Raw genomic sequence first — 23386 nt, 5'->3', positions numbered from 1 at the left:
TAATCTGTGGGGTAATACTTTGATCAATGTTGCATATTCTGTTTTCCTCACATTTTAACCAATGGTTTGGCATCCATTGATGATCGTTGCTTGGATCAATTGTTACACCAAGTGCTGCGAAATTGTTTTTTCTATCATCTTTTCTTTTATTAGCTGGCATTCACTTATAAAGAAATCTTTCTCTCTCTCTCTCTCTCTCTCTCCTTTGTATTCCTCTTTCAGGCCCCCATCACTATGGATTTGTGACTTTAGAAAATTAAGTGTTATTATTACTATTATTATTATTATTTATTATTATTATTTTGGTGCTCAAATTTTCTCATATTTGACCACCACAAGAAGCCCCTTCAAGCTTGGTACTTTTTTGACCTAAACTCATCAGTATTTGAAGATTTCAGAATTTTTTAACTCTCTTTTCCCTAACTCAGCTCTGTGCTTCCTACAACCATTTCTGTCTCCTCAAAGAGCAATTTGCCTTCTTTCCCCCATCTCTTTTTAGTGTGTGTGGGAGTTAGAGGGTGAATGGGAGAAGGCAAATCTTTTCTGTCTGTGAGTATTCGAAAAATAACATCAAACATTTGGTTCATTTTCACATTCTTCTATGGAAGGACCTGTACCCCATAACAATAGCTGAACTTATACACTAGGTACCATTCTAAACACTTTCTATACTAATTGATATAATCCTCACAATAACTCTATGAGGTAGGCACAATCATTTCTTCATTTTACAAATGAGCATACAGAGGCACATGTGGTTATGACTTGCCCAAATTCTCCTAGCTAGTAAGTGGTAGAGCCAGGATTAGAACGCAGAAACCTTTGCTCCAGAATCTGTACTTTTATTTACTGGATTTTCCTGCCTTTAAACAGTTAGCCACCACTTTGCTCCTATAAGCTATGGCATTGCAGAACACCCCACAAGCTTGGATTCAAACCTGTGCTGATGGTGAATTATCTGCTCAGTTGAGTTTCATTTCCTTATAACTAGGCCCAAAATTTGGAACTTTTCTTAGCCCATTAATTTGCTAAAAAATTTCCTCTCTATAATGGAAATTCTAAATTGGCAACAAATATATGACTCCAAAATTGGTGTTGCAGTAACTAAGATTTTTAAGGATGGACAGCATTCAGAAAAAATAAATGAAATTCTACATTTAATTTCCTTTGGAAAGTAATTATCCACAAATGATGCAAAAATAGGATAGTCAAGAAATAATCCAAGCAGGTAACTTTAGAGCTGAAGAACATTCCCAGCAAATGAAACAAGCTCTGTATATTTTAGTTAAAGAAAGACGTTTATTATAGCTGATGGAGACTGATCACAGACTGAGTGGTTGGGGACTCATTGGGAAAGAAAGGCAAAGGCAGACTTTTGTAAAGTTGTATGTATCAGTTAAGGAGTGTAGGCATTATTCCTGGTTTAATGTGAAGCCAATGAAGGACATTCCAGGGGAGCGTAAAATTGTCTGATTTACTTTTGAAAGTTCACTCTGGTCACTTTGTAGAGAATGACTATTAGGGAGATGAGAGAGGAAATAGGGAGAACAATTAGAAGGTTATTATAGTTGTCCAGGCACCAGGGAGGTACTAAGACAAAGGGAGGGAGGGCTCAGATTTAGAATACACTGTGGACATGGAGTTGACAGGACTTGCCAACAGATAAGATATGAAGATAGTAATAAATGAGAAGAGTCAAAAAAAAAAAAAAATCCTACGACTGGAACCTAAAAAAATTGGTGGGTGGTGAGGCCATAACCAGAATATTTGGATTGCAACTGACTTCTCATTTTGTCCATGTAAGTTTGAGATGAAAATTAAACATCCTTGTAGAGAAAGCTGGTGAATACAGGACAAAAATGTGCTGCTTATAAAAAACTTCTCTCTTCCTGCATAGAGCACAAAGCATGCTGGTCGTGATCTCCATAATAGTGTAAACTGTTACACAACATGGGAGGTTGTCTTCAGATAGGGTGTTATGAACTTGATCAAAGCAGTTGCCTAAATGGCCTGCTCAACTACTTATAGTTACAACTGTAAATGAATTCCTTTCAATTAGTAAATTCAAATGTATAATAAAAAAGTAAAGTTGTTCCTCAATCATTCATTAACACCCTTGAGCATATTAGCAGTCAGGTCTATGGCCCATGCGTTGAGTAGTATTAGTAGTGGAGGGCCTGAATTTGGAAGGAATCAGAAAGGTGTGTCTGGATGTGGTTGTAACAGCCTTGTCTAAGGATATATCCAGCCTTGAATATATCTTGTGCCTGGCCCCTGTGCGGAATTCAAGGGTATACAGGATTCTGTATCAGCTTTAGCCGAGGATATAATTTCAGGGACCATTCAGGGCTGGCATTGAAGGAAGTGGACAGCTTTGTGAGTCCTCTCAACCCCGCCCTGGGTGTGCCCCAGGCCTCACAAGTAGAGCAGAGGCAGGAAACCTCTCTGGGTCTAAGTAGTCTCTGTAATCAGAGATCAGCAAAGATAGCAGTGCAGACATTTGCTCTAGAATGCCTTAGCCCAGCAAAGGAGATCAAAGATAAGAACCTGAATCCAGAATCAGAATCTGACAGGCTTTAACAGCTATTGTCCCTTATAGATTTGCACTTTAGAATTCAGAGAAAAGGGAAAGGTAGCTACAGGCAAGGATGAGATGGGACATTCAAAGACATGCAGAAACAAAAGTCAGGAGGCCCCATTTTTGTCCCAGTTATTATCAGGCTCTCTGAAAGTCTGAAAGAGTCTTCTACAAAATAATAAGGGCAAATCAACAACTCTCTGACCACTAGTAATATCCACTACACATTCAGTTCCAGAGCATGATAGGTTCTTCATCTGAATCTTATTCAGTCAAAAGGCTCGGGTCCAATCCAGGCTCAGTTGTTTAGTGTGAACGAGGAGTTAGATGGACCAAGTAGGATTTCACACTCTGAGGGGTAGACCACATCAAGGTTCTCTAGGGCAAGTCCCCTATATGAAAGCAGTAGAAGAAGAGATGTGGTCATTGAGGTACAAGAGAATAACCTGACTGCCTGGGTCCCGTGCTACCAATGACAGGACCCAGTGACTTATTGCCCTGCCAGGAGGAGCCTGTAGTTGGTCAGGTTCAGCAGTACACTCCAGAGTCAGAGAGCAGATTCTCATTTCCTTCATGACGTGGCCTTTAGCAAAACACTTGACATTGCTGTTCACATTCCAAAGAATCAGTTGGCTAACTGTAAGTATGTGGACAAGAAGTGCTATCTAACTCCTGGCCAACTCTGAGGCCTCCTGAAGGGCCTCGGTCCTGCTGCAAATTCCTACAACTTGTTTCTGCTAAAGTTAAGACAGGTATTTTTTTTTTTTTTTTTTTTAGCATCACTTATAAGTCATTACGTAAAATTAAGTGACAAGCCAGGTCCACATCCCTCAAGGAGCCCTAAACACAACACTCTGGCACTAATTGGTGCTGGTAGCAATATCCCAAACTGGTCGGCTAAGTATAAATGATGATCCATGTTCAAAAAGGAGCCAAAGCAGTTTGGGTCAATGAGAGGATCTGGGTTGGCAGATATAGATAGATAGATAGATAGATAGATAGATAGATAGATAGATAGATAGATAGATAGATAGATAGATATAGATGACAGATAGATAGATGATTGATAGATAGATAGATAGATAGATAGATAGATAGATAGATAGATAGATAGAAATGAAATTCATCTGTAAACAATCCAGCATTACTGGGAGTCACTCTTTGGAAACAGAAAAACCTACCAGCAGGCAATCCAGATTCGGTTGCTTATTCTGAGTGGTAGCTTAAACACTCATGGGAAAACCGTAAATAATATTCACCATTTATTAAGAATTTAGGTATTAGGTAGTTATTAGAAATATCCCCATAAATAAATCTCAAAGAGGTTAAAAGTAGCTTATTCAATGTGGCTAAGAGCAATAGAGCTGGGATGAAGACAGTTCTGTGTGATTTCAATCCTACATTCATTGCACTATGCCTCTAAGCTTCTCAGAGTCAGAAACTATAAAATGTCCACAGATGAATCCAGAACAACTAGAATCCCACTCACAGTTAGCTACACAACTCCCTGTTCTGATTCCTGAGATCTTATTTACAACTAAAATGTCTGAATGTGGACCAGTGACATTCTTGCATGAGACGATTCTCTTCTCCCCCAAAGTGAAACAACATAGAATTCCATCCTATGTTTTGGGCAGATGCTATTACCCTTGGGTCCTGGCAACAAGTGATGAGAGCCTTGTGGGTATCTGGGCCTGGTGGGATTCGAATGCAAGTTTGGGGACCCATTCTGCTGCCACTGGGGACTGAGGAAGTCTATCCAGGCCCTTTTAACCCTGCTGTGGGGATCGGGACAGGGTCTAGCAGTGACTCGTCTTATAACTCTGGGTCTGAATGGAACAGGAGTAGGTATGGTGAGACGAAGGAAACTCTGTTTTGCATATTCTATACCATACATGGGTTTTGCATATTCTAAGTGAGACCTTAGCAGACCATGCTTACATACTCTACATACCTGGATGACTCCTGTAAACCTTCCAACAAGAGGGAGAGGACGAAAGAGGACACCCTTAGGAGATAATGACCTTTCATTATCAAACAATCTATAATTCCCTGAAAATAAGACTCTCCCAGCATGATCAGGAGATGTAACTGCTGTCTCCAAGAGTAGGGGACTTGGCAGGGGAAGCAGGTCTTCTGTCTAGCACAGCCTGATTCTGTCTAAAGAGTCTTCTCAAGATCTTGGCTAAGATCGGTTCTTTAGCTTCATGCAAAATTCCCATGTTGGTCAGTATCAGGGAGTAAGATACTGAATTCCATTAACTGAGAGGTAGTTTACAGATTTCAGTGAATAAAGATCCATCATCTAGATATCTATTTTCATCTTGTTCTTTGCCTACTGCTATCTTCTGCTTTTACTTTAAGTTAAGCCTTCCCATATTCAAAATTCTGCATCTTTTTGGCATTTTTTAAGAAAAAAATTCAGGTTATGGAATGAACTATCTATTTTCTAATATCAGGCTGCCACTTAGCTGTGCAGCCTTGAAAAAATTATCTAAGTTCTTTGTTCCTCAGTTTCCTTTCCTCTTAAAGGGGAATGAAACTTAGATTTATCCTTCCGGTTTATTGTAAGGATTAACGAAGACAACCATGTAGAATAAGAACAGTGGCTGGCATAGAGTAAGCACTTAATAGATGACAAGTGATGTTATTATAGGTTTGTCAAGAGCTGAGGGAAGCAGCTAGGTGTCAGAGAGATCAATTAAAACAATAAGCCAAAAATAAAAGTACAGTGAAGTCTTGAATCACTTACTGCAATAGAATAAGTAAAGAAGCTAAACAGAAGAAAGCGCTGGCTCCGCCAGTGTTCCATTTTCCCCTGTGGAATGCCACTGGGCCACTGGATCAGAGCAGATATGAATCTCACTGTGGAAGAAGTCCAGAATAAAAGGCTTTCTGTTTTATGGCTCAGGAGTCAGGGTGAGGGAGAAGGGCCAGGGCTAGGGGTGGAAAAGTACTGAATATTCAATCAGAAGGCAGAAAAATGTGTTTAAGATTCACCCATCTCCCATAAAGTCTTGGCCTGAGAGGGAGGCCTCCAAATGGAAGAGCCAGGTCTAGGAATGCAGACACACATAACAGGATGTCCAGCTAGGGGGGAAAGAAGGCCTGAGTCCTTGACTGCAATGTCCTTCCGAGCCTGCAGTGCACTGGCGTGCATCAAGGCTGGTGTGGCAAGGGCTTTCCTTCATGAGGCCTGCCAGGCAAAGCCCGTGTCATTGGCCATGGTCAAGTCTGACAGATTACACATGGGATTTTGGCCAGGGGCCAGATTTCTCCAGTTATTAATCACACATGCATACACACACACACAAACACACACACACACACACACACTCACACACACACACACACTATTTGGAACAATATAGATGCTACTGAAATTTTCATGGGGAAGAGAGTGAGTGTTACTTCACAAAACTAATTTAAAAAATTATTAATAAATATTTCTGGCCTGCAAGTTTTTTTCTCTCACACTCTTTTTTAATTGTATAAACTATACATAACATAAAATTCACCATCTTATCCCTTTATAAGTACGCATTTCAGTACTGTGAAGTATATTCACACTGTATATTCACAACCTATCTCTAGAACTCTTTTCATCTTACAAAATTCAAAATTAGACCTATTAAACACCCCCCATTTTCCCTCCCCTCCCCTGTAATCCTTTTAACACTACCTCCTAGTCTTGATGGTTTCTTGCTGGTTTAATTTCTTTTCACCCCTATTACGTGGAGCAAATTTCCTTCTTCATCATTCCTAAGGCCAAACTTGGAATTTCAAACTCCTCCTGTTTTTCTGCAGAAAAGAGTCCCAATCTTCCATCCTCAGAGTCAATGAGACCCACCTCCCTAGAAGAGACATAAGCAACCACTTCTAATACTAAGTATTCCCTTCAGAGTCTTGGCTGCCCATTTAAGTGGCTTATCAATTTTTCCCAAACATAAATGTACTTGCACAACACAACTGCTTATATATTTTTTTTCAATTTCCTTATAAAGTGAAATTATCAGGAAAATTCAGTGAGAAGAAAAGACTATGGTCTTTACTACCATACTTCTGGAGCAATCCCTAAGACTTTTTATCTCATTTTCAAATGATTTTTTTTCTGGCTCTCTAGGTGATGTGTTGACATTCTTAGATTCTCACGTGGAATGTAACATTGGTTGGTTGGAACCTCTTCTGGAAAGAGTTTATTTAAGTAGAAAAAAAGTAGCCTGTCCAGTAATTGAAGTCATCAATGATAAGGATATGAGGTAATATTGTCATATTCCACAAGATATTTCTAAGTGAGTCTTTAATCAGCAGCAACAGAAAGTACTGGTCATACTCCTAATATGTACATTTTTGCAAATCAAAGAAATACACAGTTTATTCATTTAAATAAATGGAAATATATGATAGATATCTTGGGATCAGAACAGGCCAGTCTGTTTATTTGATCATCACAAATTCTTAACCCTAATACCAGTAAATCTGAATACTCATTTTGCAGTTCTTTCCTCTTTTTATTCAGCTGAACACCAAAATACTTGTTTTCCTTAAAATTAGTTATTTTTTGTGGGAAATATATATGCTTGTAAGTTGTTTACCCCCAAATGGCCAGAACATTTTTTAATAAAAGTATAAGTTAAAAATCAGCAATCCAGCCAATTAGTCACTGAAAATTGTACTCATAAATTTTCTTGAAGTGTTATTTAAAAATTTGTATTGATCTAAAATCATTTGCCTAATCACTTGTTTCATTCCTTTAAACAAGACATGGTGTCGGGTCGATTCAGTATATGTGTATGATCTCAGGCAGCACTTTTGTTTTTTTTCCTGGATTAGTTACATGACAGTGGACAACTTTCAAAGAGGCATCTTTGTGTGGCCCATGAACTTTGGTTGGAGAACAATTCCTCCAGACATTGTTGCAAAAAACAAAATTAAAGAAACTGATATAATAAGGTAAGTGTGTGAAATTTAAGATTAGGAAGCAGTCACGTATCTTTTTATAAAGGCACAGGAAGCGATTTCACAAAACAAGTATATCCTGTCATCCCATAGAATATCAAGAATTACAGTTGTAGCTATGGTAATAGATGGCCAAAAGCAAACAAAGTTTTCCTGAGAAATTAGTTTCCCACTACCAAAACTTATTTTTACTCAGTCAGTTGCACCCTGACTGTAGTGAACCTCATTAACGCTATTCCTGTTCTCTGGGATTTACAACCTAAGAAACATTAAGCTAGTTGAATGTACTGCATACATGCTATATAACACACACATAATATTAAAATCAACATGAATAAAAATTAACAGAGTAAATAATAACAGAAGTATCATTACAATAATAGCTACTGTTAGGATTTTCGTTTCCAGTCTAGTCTTACCCCTTCCATGGGAGGTGTGCCAACTTCTGTGGATGAATTAATAAATAAACTCTGAAGCTGGATATTAATTAAAATCAGGGCTTTATTGATAGAAAAGCTGGACTGAAGAATACAGCTTAGTCCTGAAGCCAATATGGAGTCTTGCTAACACTTTCTCCAGAGTCTAGACCTGCAGGACCAGCAGGCAGCCAGCCTCAGCCAAAGTAGTGGGAGTCCTGAGCTTTCCACATTGGAGAAAGAACTTACATAGACTCAAGCCAGCAAGCTCCAAGAGAAAGCCTGAGCCCAGACTATATATTACAGCATGCTTTCCCTGAACTTACGCCTCAATAAAGCCCGCCTCATCCCTCGCCAGGTGTGATGCTTTCAGAATTGATACTTCTAGCCAGTGAACTAGGATTACTGTCACTTATCAAGCAATATGCATTTAACCCTCTCTCTAACCCTAGGAGAGAGGTGGTAGTATTCCCATTATAAAGATGAGGAAATTGAGACTTAAAAGAGTTAAGTAATTCTCCAGGGGATATCCAGCTAGTAAAAGAAACAATTGACATTCAAATTCAGATCTGTGTGAATTGAACACTCTTGCTCAGATCCTACACCTAAAGAACTGCTTTGCATTTTTCAGACTCCCATTTTGAGGATCAATGTAGTGGCTAGTTCAGAATATATTCAACATAAAGTTAGGAAGGCATGCATCCTGGATAATCTAGGAAGGACATTTGGGATACAGAGAGAATGTGTACATAAATGATGGAGGAAGGGAGGTAGATGTGGGGCAAGAATTACTTTACCCTTGAGATTGCTGGAGACCCTAAAGAGAAGGCAGGCTCTCCACAGAAACGGCTTTCAGCTGGCTCAGTGGTGACCACCATGGGAGTGATTACCACTTGGTCTAATCAAACGTACTTTCTCTCCCTCATGATCGATCACAGTAGGGAAGGCTCTAGAGTCAGACTCTTTGGGTTTAAATCTCAGCTCTACTACTTACAAGTGGTGTGAGATTTAAAAAGCTACTTTACCTCTTTAAGTCTCTGTTCCCTTATTTTTACATTAAGACTAATAAAAGTAGCTAACTCTTAGGTTGTTTTGAGAATAAATCAGATAATCTCTTTCTCTCTCTAGCTATCTATCTATCTATCTATCTATATACTCTATATACTGTCTATATATAGAGTATATATACTCTATATACTCTAGATAGAGTATATATACTCTATATATATAGAGTATATATATATATATACTCTATATATATAGAGTATATATATATACACACTCTCTCTATATATATATATATATGTATATGTGTGTGTGTGTGTGTATATATATATATATATATAGAGAGAGAGAGAGAGAGAGAGAGAGAGAGAGCTTTAAAAAGTATTTGCCACATAAAAAGCTGTCAGTAAGTTTGCCTGTAGTTGAGTCAGTATAGTGCAATGAAAGATCACAGAGTCAAGAAAGGAACCCCTAAGATTATACCCTAGGTGGATACGGGGAAAGTTTCTTACCTCTGTGTTGTAGTTTCTTAATGGTACACACTCTTGGGATTTTTGAGAAGTCTGAGTTAATACATATGTATTACTTATAACAGTGCCTAGTACTCCCTTAACACTAAATAAGTGCTTGTTAAAAACAATATCTCCAAAGAGTCTGTGTCAAGGAGCAGAGGACAAATGAGAATCCTAGTTCCAGGCCCTATCTTTGCTGACCCAAATCAAGCTCTGCCACCAAGAACCAGGGAACTTGTCACTTAAGTGCTAGTTTGACTCCATTCCAAGACATCCTGGCACTTGGTAGTTACTCTGAAACACCTCTCAAGTCCATCACAAACTATACAGGGGATCCACACTAAAGGTTGAGCTCCCATGACATGCAAGTATAAAAAACAAACTTTTCTTTTTGTAGGTGCCCCGTCATGGCAGGTGGATTATTCTCAATTGATAAAAATTACTTTTTTGAACTTGGAACATATGACCCTGGGCTTGATGTTTGGGGTGGAGAAAATATGGAGTTGTCATTCAAGGTATTATGAAGTGTTTCTCAAATTCTATTTGTAATTAAGAGTTTATCATTTTTTAATGGTTTCTTTTTACTAATACAATCAGATATGTGACTGCCTCTGGGAGGAAATGTCACAGGAATTTTAGGGCTTCTGGATTAATGTTTTCATATCCAAGATTGAATTTGGAAGAATCAATAACACTCATGAAATTTATTAGAGTTCCTAATATTTTACAGCACTGTTTCTGTATCTGAATATGCGGGAAATAATTGTCTGCCATTCAATGTAAATGCTGTGGGATTCATAGTTGACATAAAATAACTCTCCTGGAACATTTGTCTGATATATTGAAAGTAATGAAATCATTCAGTTATGGGTCATCTTGGAGAGCACAAGACAGAAACACAAAAAGTAACTCTAGGGCAAGCCACCAACAGGCCATAGGAAGACAGAGCATACAATTCTGGGTATTTACACAATCATTGATTAATAGCTAAGAAAGCCACAGCAACAGCCATAGTGGAGAACATCAAAAAACAACTGCTTTCCTATGGAGTGGGGTGCTGTATAGGAGGAAGGGTATTACTTTGAGCTCCTGATCAAGAAGAATGGTTTCTGTGTTGTGTTCAAGGAAATGGAAATACATACTCCTTTCCCTGATTCAACTAAAGCAGGAACTAATTTTATATATTGGAATTCTGTGAGGATTTCTTTAGGGAAAAAAAATTACACTGCAGGGGAGGAAAGGCAGAAAAAATATTTTATTAATTCTAAGATGGTCCACAGCAACATACAAAACACACAAAACTAAATAAACCCATTGCCTTTAATTTCCTATTGACAAAGATTTTAGAAGTTGAGAATAATACTTCAGATGGGGAAGGGGAGAGTTATTAGATGGGTTCCTGTCATTCATTGTTAATTGCCCATGGTTTATGGACAATGATTTGATAATTGATGCTTATCATCAAACTGTTCCAGGTGTGGATGTGTGGTGGCGAAATTGAGATAATTCCTTGTTCCAGAGTGGGCCACATATTCAGAAATGACAACCCATATTCCTTCCCCAAAGACCGGATGAAGACTGTGGAACGGAACTTGGTGCGGGTTGCTGAGGTCTGGCTTGATGAATATAAGGAGCTCTTCTATGGCCACGGGGATCACCTCATAGACCAAGGGTTAGATGTTGGAAACCTCACCCAGCAACGGGAACTTCGAAAGAAGCTAAAATGTAAAAGTTTCAAATGGTACTTGGAGAATGTTTTTCCTGACTTGAAGGCTCCCATTGTGAGGGCTAGTGGTGTGGTAAGTTCAAGCAGCTATTTCACATCTGACTCCATAAAAATAAAATTCCAAAAACAGCTTTGAAAATGTGTGGGAAAGAATGAATTAGTCCATTATAAATAAATACCTATTATAAGTGCAGATGAGACAAAATATGGTTGAGGATTGAATATAGGTAAAGTTGACAAAGGCTTCTAGGTAGCCATGTTCATTGATTCATTTGGCAAATACCGACTAAGTATCAATTACTGGGCGGTATTTCAGAAGTGGACTGTTCCTTTCTTTGTGGAGCTTAAAGATAAGTAGGGAAGAAAGGTAAGATATAAGCAAGTAAACTGTAAATAAAAAAGGTAACAGCTCTCATTTAGGGAACTGGCTACAAGTGATGAAGCTTAAGTTAGAGTGGTGAACCCTGGGGAGACTTTGAAGGCTAGGTCTGAAAGGTGAAGAATCAGCCGAGTTCTAAAGTAGAGAGCTCCAGGCAGAGGATGCCCTTGTGCAAAAACTCTAAGACACGTGACCGTCCAAGGCATTCAAGAACTGGAAAGAAGATGACTGTTGTCAGGATGTGAAAGAGGGAAGAAGGGCACCAGATGAAGCTGAAGAGGGCGGAAGAGTCATATCACTTGTTGGCAAAATTAATTTCCTTCCTTCCTTCCTTCCTTCCTTCCTTCCTTCCTTCCTTCCTTCCTTCCTTCCTTCCTTCCTTCCTTCCTTCCTTCCTTCCTTCTTTCTTTCCTTCTTCCTTTCTTTTTTGCTTGCCTTCCTTTCCTCCCTTCCTCCCTCCCTCCTTTCCTTATTTCCTTCCTTCCTTTGTTCTGAATGCATTGGGAAGTTATTGAGTAGGGTTAATCAATAGGATAACATAATTTAATTAGGATTTTACAGATTTCAAAGAAGGGTTGAAAATATCAGATATTGTCGGGCAATACCAGAGAAAATTCCAGGGCACAGAGTAATGTACCAAAAGGGAAGAAGCCAAGCTAAATAGGTTAGATAAAGTACAAAGCTAAGAATAAAATCAAGGAAGAGGAGAACCTGGATGAAAGCCATTTCAAACCCATTCTAGGAGTGAGGATTAATTTGAACAGAGTGGCAAGATATGAGGACATTTACCATAGAATGGGTTTAGAGATGGTTAGTTAAGTCTGGACCTAGAGCACTTCCCCAGTCATGTATATTTTTAATTTCTTTTATTGTTTTATTTCTCATTTAATTTTTATTTATAAATATTCCCAGTATTGTTTAATTTTCTTTCAGAGTTAATTTTTTATTCATGCAAAAGATTCTCAGACTTGACCATCAGTAAGCCAGCTTTTTTAAACAAATATTTTTCAATCTCCCTAGAAAGTGGGTTGTACAAACCAACCACTCTCTGCCTAGCAAATCTCCTAATGACAAGGACCTAGTAAAGCCATTCTCCTTGGGTATAGGAAGATCTTGGAACAGTGTGAAAGAGCAGAAACTAGTCCAGAAATTTTTCTGTTTTTATAAAATTCAACTGACAAATAACTATATGTGACCTATTTGTATGTAACATAATGTATTATAAAATTGCCATCGTTAAAGGTCAAAATAGAATAGCAGATACGTCAGGTGGTTCAATCTGATATTTTATCTGAGGTAACTCATTAGGAAGAATACCCTGGATTTATACACTGTTCAAATAATATGTCTGTAAAAATAAATTTACATTTTTAAATTCTCTCTCTTAATCAGGAAAAGAAAAGAAATTCTCTCCATGTTTTACTCTCTCCATGTTTAACACAAAAATCTCAGCAAGAGCATTACTGAACTTTAACCACCAGAGGGAACTAAAAAACTACCTTTTGCCTTCTGTTTGAGGCTAACTTGTTGAAGATTCACTGAAATTTTTAAAGAGCTATCCTTAATGAAACAGCCTTCTAATGCCTGAGCTATAATATATCAAAATACAAAAATTACTTTTAAATGATTTTTGACAAATTATTTCCTTCTACTTTATTATTTGTTGCCTTCCTCAGACAAATTTTAATAAAGAATGTCATTTGCTCCCCTCTGAAGCAACTGGTAAGGAGTATTATTGCCATTAAAAAAATAAAATAAAATAGGGAACTTTCTCTAGGCAATCCAAATTCAGATGAACGAAACCATTATTTTCGATAGACAATCTTGAGAAGCTCCGAGAACATAAACTCCACAACTTTTTGTTACTTGCTACACGTTTTTCCCTTCATTCAACATATACACTAAGGAATTTAAATCCAGTAAAGTTATATATTTTTAATAAGAACAAATCATTTCTTATTGAACCAAAAATACTTGGAATTAATAAAATAACCTCACCAATGATGTGTATTTATGTTGGACTAAGCTGTTAGCAAATGGCCTATATAATCTAATGTTTAACAACTCTGTGATACGTTGTGGGATACTCCCACTTCCTAAACTGGAAAATAAAATAATTCAAAACAGGTAATTTAAAATTGATATACACCTTAATTTTTTTTTTTTATAAAGAATGAAATGGCTTACAGTAAAGCATGGTTAAAATTCTTTAAAAACAAAGAATCAATTTTGAAAAACCATTCATAATGAGATAAATAACATTTCCTTTACTGGAGTAATCTCTGATAAAACGGAAGGGAAAATAGATCCTCAGATGAAGTGGAGGGGGAGGCAAGGATTGAAAAGTTTTCTTTTTCCTTCTGATGCCTTTCAGTGTTTGAAAGAAAGGACTATGTGAAATAAATGCAGAGAAATCGGTTGAACCCGGGATTCCCAAACATTGTTCTGGGCAATGTTATTAGTCGTGCTTCCAAAAATAAGAGTCCATGTTCAAATATATATGGCAAACACTTGTACTTCATTCCTTCTTTGAGCAGCAAGTTAAACATTAATATACTGAAGGTTCTGAGAGGTTTTGGAATAGGACAACCTGTTCAGCTTTGTTGAAGCCAGGTTTTCCAAACCCATTTGAAAATAGAGTATTTTCTAAATAATCTACAAATACAGGAGTTTATATATTTCTCTGTTAAGATCCAGAGAACAAGTGAGGTACCATTTCCTTCCCTTTATCTCCAGGATTATTCTACCTTATTGCATCTGTTAACTCTCCTCTGAAATTTGTGGTGATTGATTCCTTCTGTGTGTTCTGAATGTTCCCATTTGCTATGGTGGATGGTCCCCTCCTATATTTGTCATTTTAAATTGTGAATAGAGCTTTCTCTGAGGATTTCTGACAGAGATTCTATCCTTCTGGAATTGTTTTTGCATTCCAGCCACCCAGAAGTAACCAACCTGGTACTATTTTTATGTTGTTTCTGTGCATGAGGGTCTGTCAGGGTTGGTACTTCATGCAAGTAGTGTAAATTCGCGTCCCAAACCCAAATGAAGGTCAATGCAAGGTTGTAGATCTGGGAGAATCTAGCTTCCGTGTAGTCTCCCTGTGCTAAAGGGTAAATTGTTTTTCCCAGTACACTAGGTCACTGAGAGACTAACTCTGGTTTTCCATCTTTATGTGGGAAACTGTAATTCCACCGTTCTTGTTTATCCATGCCCCAGTTTTCCTCCTGCATTTAAAATATGGGTCTCTTGCTTACCAATATTTGTAGTGTAACCACTTGCTTTTAGGGTGTTTCCTCCCCCTACATTTCTGGTTCCTGAAGATAACCCTTACTGGCAGCGAAGCTATGCATGTAAAAATGGGGACCAATGCACTGAGCACCATGTTATGAAGGCTGGAAACTGTGTGAGCTACACAGCCTGCATCATAAGCACCCCAGAATTAGACCTCTGTGTTCGGCACCGCAGAACAGAGAGGGGCACTCATAGTGTCCCTGGCAACTAAGACTTCACTGTCTACCAGCTCAGGAGGCTTTCCCAAGTGTAGACTTGGCTCTGCACAGCTCTTTAGAAATCCGAGAAGTCAGAATTGCACTATTAACCCACCATCTCGTTAGCCCTGCCCAGGATGTCAAAGAGGGCAAGGGAATGAACATTTTTCTGCATTAAATAGTGACTTATAGAAAGCTGCCTCCATATTTGACCCTGCAAATCCATTAAAAACCTGGGGGCCTGCCAGGAAGTGCCTTTAAGCTTGGCTCTGTATTAGCTTTCGTGACTTTCCTGTAATGAATTGTAGCTTGCCTGAGTCATTAGGAAGATTCTGACAGGGAATCAGCTATAATCTGCTGTTCTTGAAGGACTCAATTTATCTGTGAATCAGTGCCTAAGCAGTCAAACAGCTTGGCAGGGTCAGCCAGGCTACAGAGCCTGGAACCGTTGGTTTGATTAAATTGCAACTATGTGCATTGACTTTTAATGTATGCATCAGACAAACCTGAGCCAAGAAAATAACTGCTTTTCATTTCACCTTTTGCTCATTCCCTATTCAGCATTCCAGGCAAGGGTTAATTAAAAGCTTCTGTTTGTTAGCTCTGTGGCTGAATCACAGGTCTAAATTGACAGATTGAAGCTGTACTTTAGCAAGATTACATTATGTCTCTGTTAGAGATAGCAACCAATAAAATCTTAGAGTGCTAAGTACTGCTAAGCTATTAACTATCTTTTAACCTTATTGTAGGTTTATATTCTGTGTTTTCTGAATATCTTGTTCTACTTTAAAATATTTGTTTCTTAATGCATATCTTCTATTTTGCTTCCTTAGCTTATTAACGTGGCCTTGGGGAAATGCATTTCCATTAAAAACAGCACAGCCCTTCTGGAAGACTGTGACGGAAGCAGCAAGGTACGCAGAGCTAGGGTTTTCTCTCTCAGAGCAGCTGCAGCTGATGGTACAGGTGTAGTTGAGAGGTGGAAGGTATGACACATTCATCACTCACTTGAGAAATTCATTTTTGCCTGTAGAAACAATCATGAATTTCTAAATTTCTCCATCATCATAAGGTTGATGGTAAGAGAGTCCACCACCCAATGTAATGACAGTGACTGAGGGAGAAAGGTGTGGGTCCTGAAGTCAACCCACCAGGGACCTAGTTCTGGCTCCATAACTTACAAACGTGTGTTAACTTTATAAGTTTCTTAACACTTAGGTAAATGGCACTGATAATATTGCCTACTCTAAAGCTGGCATGAGGATCAAATTAGGTAATACCTATGAAGCATGTAGAGAAATACATAACACTTATGCTCCAAAAACATTCACTGCTATAACAATAAAGACAAAAAAATGAGAAAAAAAAAAGCATTACATATGAAGATAAAATAATAAAGAAAAACGACAAAACATAGTTTTAAATAATCTCAGGGAGAAATTTTACCCTATCCCCTGCACTATTCTTCTACATCTTAAGGGAGTAATGCAAATTGCGTAATCCATGATCTATGGTGAAACACCCTGCAGCAAATGCTCACAGACTCAGAACACAGTGGTTAGGGGAAGAAGTAGGCTGGGGAGAACAGAGCAGGGACTCTAGAGAGCTGGCGGTGAGTTCTGAGTGATGGCACCTTCCTCTCCTACACATGTTCCCTACCCCTTTTCATTCTGTACGGAGAGTTACCAGTTTGAGTGCCAAATAAGACTCACAGGAACATCGATTCAAAAGTAGAATTGCGTCCCCTAAAATTGTAGACTACTCTTTGATAGATAAATTATTTTTTGATGATAATAGACTTGCCAAAACTTACTTCTTTGCTTCAAATTGGAGATGTTGTTTATATTTTCAAGCACATCTCATCCCTACCCCTTAATTCAAAGCTGATACTAGAAGAGAAGGCATTTTTGTCATTTCTGTTGCTATAATTCAGCTGTGGATTGTAAACTTGAGGCGAATGGAACTTTTTCTTAATTAAGAAAGAGGAGATAGAGGAAAGAGAAAGTGTCAAAAATCAATTGAAAGAATTAACTGGCACATGTTAACAAGTCAAAGAAGAAAGACAGTAATAAATTGTAAAACAAAACCACAATTAGTCCAAATTATATGAAAGTAAAATATTAAATAATGCTATCCTTAAAGACTCCTCATTTAGTGACTTTCTGTGCCTGATTGGCCAGTATTTTATCTGAAAATCCAAGGTCTGGTCTCAATAACCACAGTCTCTCGAGTGGATACTAGGATAGAAAGGTATAAATTACGCAGTCCATGCTTTCCACAAATGTCCATCTCCATTTTTGTCTTATTACTCCATTTTAGCATCTTCTCTGTGTGGTTTATTTGAGTAATAAAAAGTAAAGGAACATGGAGGAAGTTAACTTATTCTTGCTAGAATTAATGAGACAACATCAAGCCAGTGACTACAGCATTTATCTAAAAACAAAACAAAAACCTCAAAAGGAATAAAACTCTAGGATTGAACCATCAAGCCCTATCTTGCTCCTTGCCTAAAATTTTCTCTAAAATTTTCAACAAGTTGAGATATCCTTTTGCAAGGTAACACCTAGTTTCTCTTAGTAGCTACATAGCATACTTCCTCATGCTGTGACATACATCCATACTTCTTGTCAATTTAAGAAATGTCCAAACCTGTAGAAAATTGTTATGAGTTTATTTGAGCCCAACTGATGACATATGTCAGGGAATAAGATCTCAAATGTTCTGGAGAATAACAGTTTTGCAGTTTGTTTTATGCATTTGAAATTAAGAAGCAAATGCAAAGAAGACTACATAAGGGTGTGAGAAAGCAAAGCAAAGACTGAATTACAGGATAGTTCAACTTATGTGCTCTCTTGCATTCGAAGGAGGGGTCTGAAAGCCTGGTCCTGTATTACCAGGTAGAAGAAGGGATCTGAAAAGGGGCATTTCAAAGCTGTGTTAACCTAGCTACACACAAGAAATGGACAGGGCTTGCTTAAGGCAAAGACAAGCCTTTTACTAAATAAGAAATGTGTCTGGGGAGTGAATATCCACCATGACCTGCCCAGTTAAGAATTTATGACATCACCCTGTGTGTTACTCTCCAAAGAACCCTTTTTTCAGATGAGGGTAAAGGGAAACAAATATATGGTGATGGAAAGAGAAGTGATTCTGGGTGGTGAACACACAATGGGAATTATAGATGATGTAATACAGAATTGTACACCTGAATCTATGTAACTTTACTAACAATTGTCACCCCAATAAACTTTAATTAAAAATAAAATAAATTTAAAAAAAATTTTTTTAAAAAAACCCTTTTTTCTTCCACATTCTCAAAATTCAATATGCACACAAACCACCTGGGGAGGTTGTTACAATGCAGATTCTGATTCAACACATCCACAGAGGGGCGGAGACTCAGCATTTCCAACTAGCCCCTAGGTCATGCTGACGATGCGCCAGGCATACCCTTTCAGTGGAGAGGTCTAACTCAATGACATACTTGATAATCTGAGTTAAATCTCAGTGACATTACAAATGATTCATTACATAGAAGCATTTGGATAGATTTTTACCAGTGGTCTAGTTTTTTCTAATATGTTTACATTGGTGCAAAACAACACACATCCCACAGATGAGAGCCTTAGGATAAATTGAGCAGGCAGATAGTACTGAGTTGTAAACAACTGGAGAAAATATTTATAAAAGTTGAAAACATGATTCCATTACCTGAATTGATATTTATTCTGGACATTGGCAACTTCCAGAAACTGGACTTCTCCAAGAACAGTTCCTATGAACTGGGGAATGCTCACACAGCAGCAACCTGATTCCTTGTACTTTCAGCAAAGAAAGATTGTTAGCCTTTCCGACAGTAAAACAAAACCTCTAAGAGTCCAATTGTCTATCTAGATAGTCTCGAACAAAGAAGCATAATAATTTCCACCAAGGTAATTTAGGACTATGACTTGGATTTGCCAATAGCCCCAGTGGCCTGAGGTTAAAATCCTGTGGTGGTTTGAATGTTCCAATGCTCCAAGCACCACAGTTGTCTGGGATCCAGAACACCTGAAGTGACATCCATTTGTAGATATGTACCAACTGTACTAAATCATTTGTATTATTGCAACTAACATTTATTGAGGGCTTACTGGGTGCTAAACACTTGACCGTCAATATCCAATCCTCAGAGATAGACACTATTGCTGTCCAACTTAAAAATGAGACAAATGAGATTGGACAGGATAAATAATATGTTATACCATCAGAATTGAAAGTGGGAGTACCAGGATTTGAATACAAAACATCCAACCAGAGTGCCTATATTTTTAACCTTTGCTAACAAAAATGTTTTATAAAGCCCTAGCTTGTGTTTGCTGCTTGAAGTGACGTTTTCCTTATTCATTTCTTCCACAGTTTCAACAGTTTAATTATACCTGGTTAAGACTTATTAAACATGGAGAATGGTGCTTGTTTCCCATCCCTGATAAGGGGGACCTGAGGCTGCACCCTTGTGATAACAGAAACAAAAGGCTAAAATGGCTGCACAAATCAACATCAGTCTTTCATTCAGAACTGGTAAGCAAAATATTTATACCTCTTCTTTACCACAGATCCAACTTTCAACTAAATGTGACATGAAACCCTCATTGTCAGCTTCCTCAATCAGAAGCTTTAAGTGTGTTTGTGACAATAGAGGCAGTGTGAAAGTTCACACAGAGAGATAAACAGATATCTTTATAAATGGTCAAGTCTTTTTTTTCTTTTATAAAATTTATCTCAAATCAGTTACTTTAAATGGAAGTCACCATATTCTCTTGGTTATATTGCTATCATCATCTAGGTTTCCAAAAGTCATTTGCTTTAGTCAATTAACAATGCCAAAAGTCAGGCTTATAGGCTAGGATTTGTTCTCATTAGTTACCAAAAGAGCTTATAGGGACAGTACATGGGGAAAGCTAGAAGCAGTGTTTTCAATAAGCCCTGCCTTTTAATGTGAATCTGGTTCCACTTTCTGCCTCCTTTCCATACAAGGAGATATTTTCTTATGCCCTCTGGCTTCCAGAGACCCGGGCTCTCCAGGGTTACTAGAGCCAGCTCCCACCAACTTGTAGGAGCTAGTTGTATTCAGCTCTTGCCAACTTCACATTCAGTGATACTGCTTTGTAACTTGAAACCAGCCCTGATGGGATTATTTACATCCATGCTACAAATCAAGAGGTGTTTTTCCAGAGGTCCAGTGGTTAATATTTATCACCAGAACACCCCTATTCTACCCTATTCACTCAAAGTCCTCTTGATTTTTCCCAATTCTATTTTAACAAGGTACAAAGTCATAAGCATTGTGTAGGATCTTAGGGTAACAGAAATAATGTCAGGACTGCCTTCCCAAATTTTCTGTCTCATTAGGAGCCAGCCATCAATCCACTAAGTGCATTGAGTTTATGGAGACCATTATTTTGCTCAGAGATGGCTCCAAAGTAAGCACACTTTTTCCTGGGAATGCCTCCATCCTTTTGAGGCACAACCAGTGACTATACTCTTCAGCTTATTTTTCTTCCTGCCCAGGGTCAAAATCAGGGCCTGAGCCACGTATTCTCTAGTCTTTTTCCCTTTAGATCTTTTCTGTTATATTTCAATTCCATCTGGACATATTTTCTCTTTAGTGATAAAGTTTATTATTGAGTTATTCAGAAGAAAATAGGAATTACTAGTATACACTGGGCTAATTTTGTGTTATATAGGGTTGGGGAAATCCATAAATGTCTACGAAATAAATTACATCTTACCTTCTACTCCCTTAACCCCCTGCTAAAGGACAGAGGGAGGGAGGAAAAGAAAGAAAAGGAGGGAGAGGGAGAGGAAGAGTGAAATGAAAGAGGAGAGCAAGAGCAAGAGCGAGAACAAGAACACAGTCCTTACCTCCAGAAGTAAATCTGAGAATGGAAAAGATTTCAGGCTGGTGAAATGAGCAGGCAGTTATTAAATCACATAGGCTTATTTACAAACTGGGTTGTCCTCATTGAGAATTTAAGACTTAATTAGTTGATTTTTATATAGACCCAATTTTGGTCACCCTAAATGGTAAGCCGGTTTGTAAAGGATGTGATGTAATTAAGAAGGCAAACATTAAAAAGCTGTTTCCCTACCTTGTTTGTGCTTGTGACTTTGTAACATGTTACAGAATTGCCTTCTGTCTTGGGTTCCCCTTTTCATACTGCTAGATTTCATGGAAATGAATATCTTGACAATTTTCTTTCTTCCTTTTTCGGTATTTTGGTAGTTATCACACTAAACCTTCTAAGTCCCCCAAAACATGTAAGTCTTAAAAACAAGAGAATGGAAGAATAAAAGTAGGAATGTCAGAAGCATGTCTTTCCTTTTAGAAAGCATTAAGAGTTGGGAGCTTCATGGAAGGAGGAAGGGTAATAGTGAGCTTGACCCTGGATATGAAAGAATTATTAAAATTATACATTTCTAAATCAGCATTTAAAAGATGTTCTCTAGGTCAGCCTTTCCCAAATGTTCTGGATTTTGGCCACCTAAAAGGAGAGTTTCATAGGAGGCTTTGAGGATTTGGGTCATAGAATGTCCCTCCACCATATATAATATAATTATAGATATATAATTATCTTTGTCATAGTCCTGGGTAATTGGCAAATTTGATAAGTGAAAAAACTATAAAGCCCTGAGCAAGGAGGTTATTGACCATTTCTAGGATATCGATGAACATTAAGTAATAACAGAACATCTGAAACACCTTTGATATTTTTCCTAATTACATCTGAATTTTCTGGACATCAGGAATTATGTACTCACAGATTATGGTAGGGAGATCATAAATAAAATACATCATTTTTAGCACTTTATATTCCAAATTTGCATTCTAAGTCATGTACTTAATTAAGAAATTAACTAATTCACTATTTGTGTGTTTTTTCTTTACCATCAGTGTGGGAGCCATCATCCATCAAATATAGTAAATGCCATCTGGAATTATTTTCTTTAAATAATGTAGTAATCAGCTACACGATCAGAAAATTTATCTTTCAAGTATGAGGATTTAGTTTGAGAGAGAGACAAACTTAATAAAGTCCAAGGCCTTTGTTATGTTATTCATTAAGTTCAGGATAATTCCTAAAGAATCAAAAATATAAACATCTCTCTTTTTTTTTATTTGTTGCCACTTCTTTACTCAGTTGTCAAAATCAGTCTGTGGCTCATTGTTAGATCCCCTTTCTCTCCAGGTGAATCACATTGTTTTTGGAAACTATCATCAGTTGTTATGCCTGGAAGGAAATTTTTCTCAGAAGACCCTGAAAGTTGCTGCTTGTGACCCAAAGAAGCCATATCAAAAGTGGAAATTTGAAAAGTACTTTGAAGACTGAAGAGGAACAGTTGTTATCTAGTAAACTCATTAGCCACTGTGAAAATGATAGCGAACTTGGTGACGGCGTTTCCCCATGGTAGTTTAAATTTTCAAAATTAACAACATTGAATGGAAGATTTAAAAAGTCACAATATTCCAGGTATCAAAAGTTAACTCAGGGAAACAGTCCATCATCGGACTGGAGTCCTTCAGCAGCTCTAGGCGGCCTTTTGAATTGCCTGCTGACTGCCCTGTGCTCAAACTCAGCCTGTAAGTTCCCCGTGCCTGAAAATGAAGACAGAAGAACTTGGGGAAGTACAATGATAGTCATGATGATTGAGTTTGATAATAACGAGCTATTTTGGCCCACAGGTAGGTTAAAATCAATGTGCACCTGGTCTTTTCTTTAGGACTTTTTCATGCCCCCCCTCCCCCCCCAAAAAAAAGAAAGAAAGAAATGGCTTGCATTCCTATGGCTAGAAAACCTTGTAAACACACAGCCCTCACCTTGGTGAAATCCCTCCAGACTACATGCGCGTTTACCTTCCAGTGTGAAATAGTATTGATATAATACCCCTTGATTGCAGAGTTTTGATCTAGATCACTGCATAATAACTTTTTACCAAACTGAGTCTGTGGAATTTTGTTTTTAAGTGAGGACGTCAAATGCTTGTTCAGTTCTAGATGTGGACATTGTTTCAGTTCATTCTGTGCTTTTAAAACTATACTTCAAAAAATAGTCACAGACGTATGTGGAGGTTAAAAAAGAAACAAGAAAGGCAAAATTAAAGAGGCTGATCACAACACACTGTAGTGAACCAAAATACATTTAATCATTGAACATACTCTAATGCAGGACTAAATAAGGGGCTTTGAAACGAATAAAGCAGAAATAGAGCACTGAAAAAAGTTCTTTAACATAAAATACCACCTTAGATTTAGCAGCATTCACAGGAATGAAGTATGTTTAAA

General features: G+C 37.8%; 1 protein-coding gene across 1 annotated transcript in view; it reads left to right on the top strand.

Moving 5' to 3' along the window:
• Window positions 1–22843, top strand: part of GALNT5 (polypeptide N-acetylgalactosaminyltransferase 5) — a 42070-nt gene extending 19227 nt beyond the window's left edge. Inside the window, exons 4-10 of the mRNA XM_033111450.1 lie at window positions 6702–6837; window positions 7412–7531; window positions 9868–9985; window positions 10946–11269; window positions 15897–15977; window positions 19462–19623; window positions 22293–22843. Of these exons, the coding sequence (XP_032967341.1) occupies window positions 6702–6837; window positions 7412–7531; window positions 9868–9985; window positions 10946–11269; window positions 15897–15977; window positions 19462–19623; window positions 22293–22433 (1082 nt within the window). The 3' untranslated portion in view covers window positions 22434–22843. The remainder of the gene's footprint in view (window positions 1–6701; window positions 6838–7411; window positions 7532–9867; window positions 9986–10945; window positions 11270–15896; window positions 15978–19461; window positions 19624–22292) is intronic.
• Window positions 22844–23386: the final 543 nt, after the last annotated feature.

Source organism: Rhinolophus ferrumequinum, chromosome 8 (assembly GCF_004115265.2).
Source record: "Rhinolophus ferrumequinum isolate MPI-CBG mRhiFer1 chromosome 8, mRhiFer1_v1.p, whole genome shotgun sequence".
NCBI lineage: Eukaryota > Metazoa > Chordata > Mammalia > Chiroptera > Rhinolophidae > Rhinolophus > Rhinolophus ferrumequinum.
Note: the sequence above shows the minus strand (reverse complement) of the source record. Positions and strands in the feature narration are given on the sequence as shown.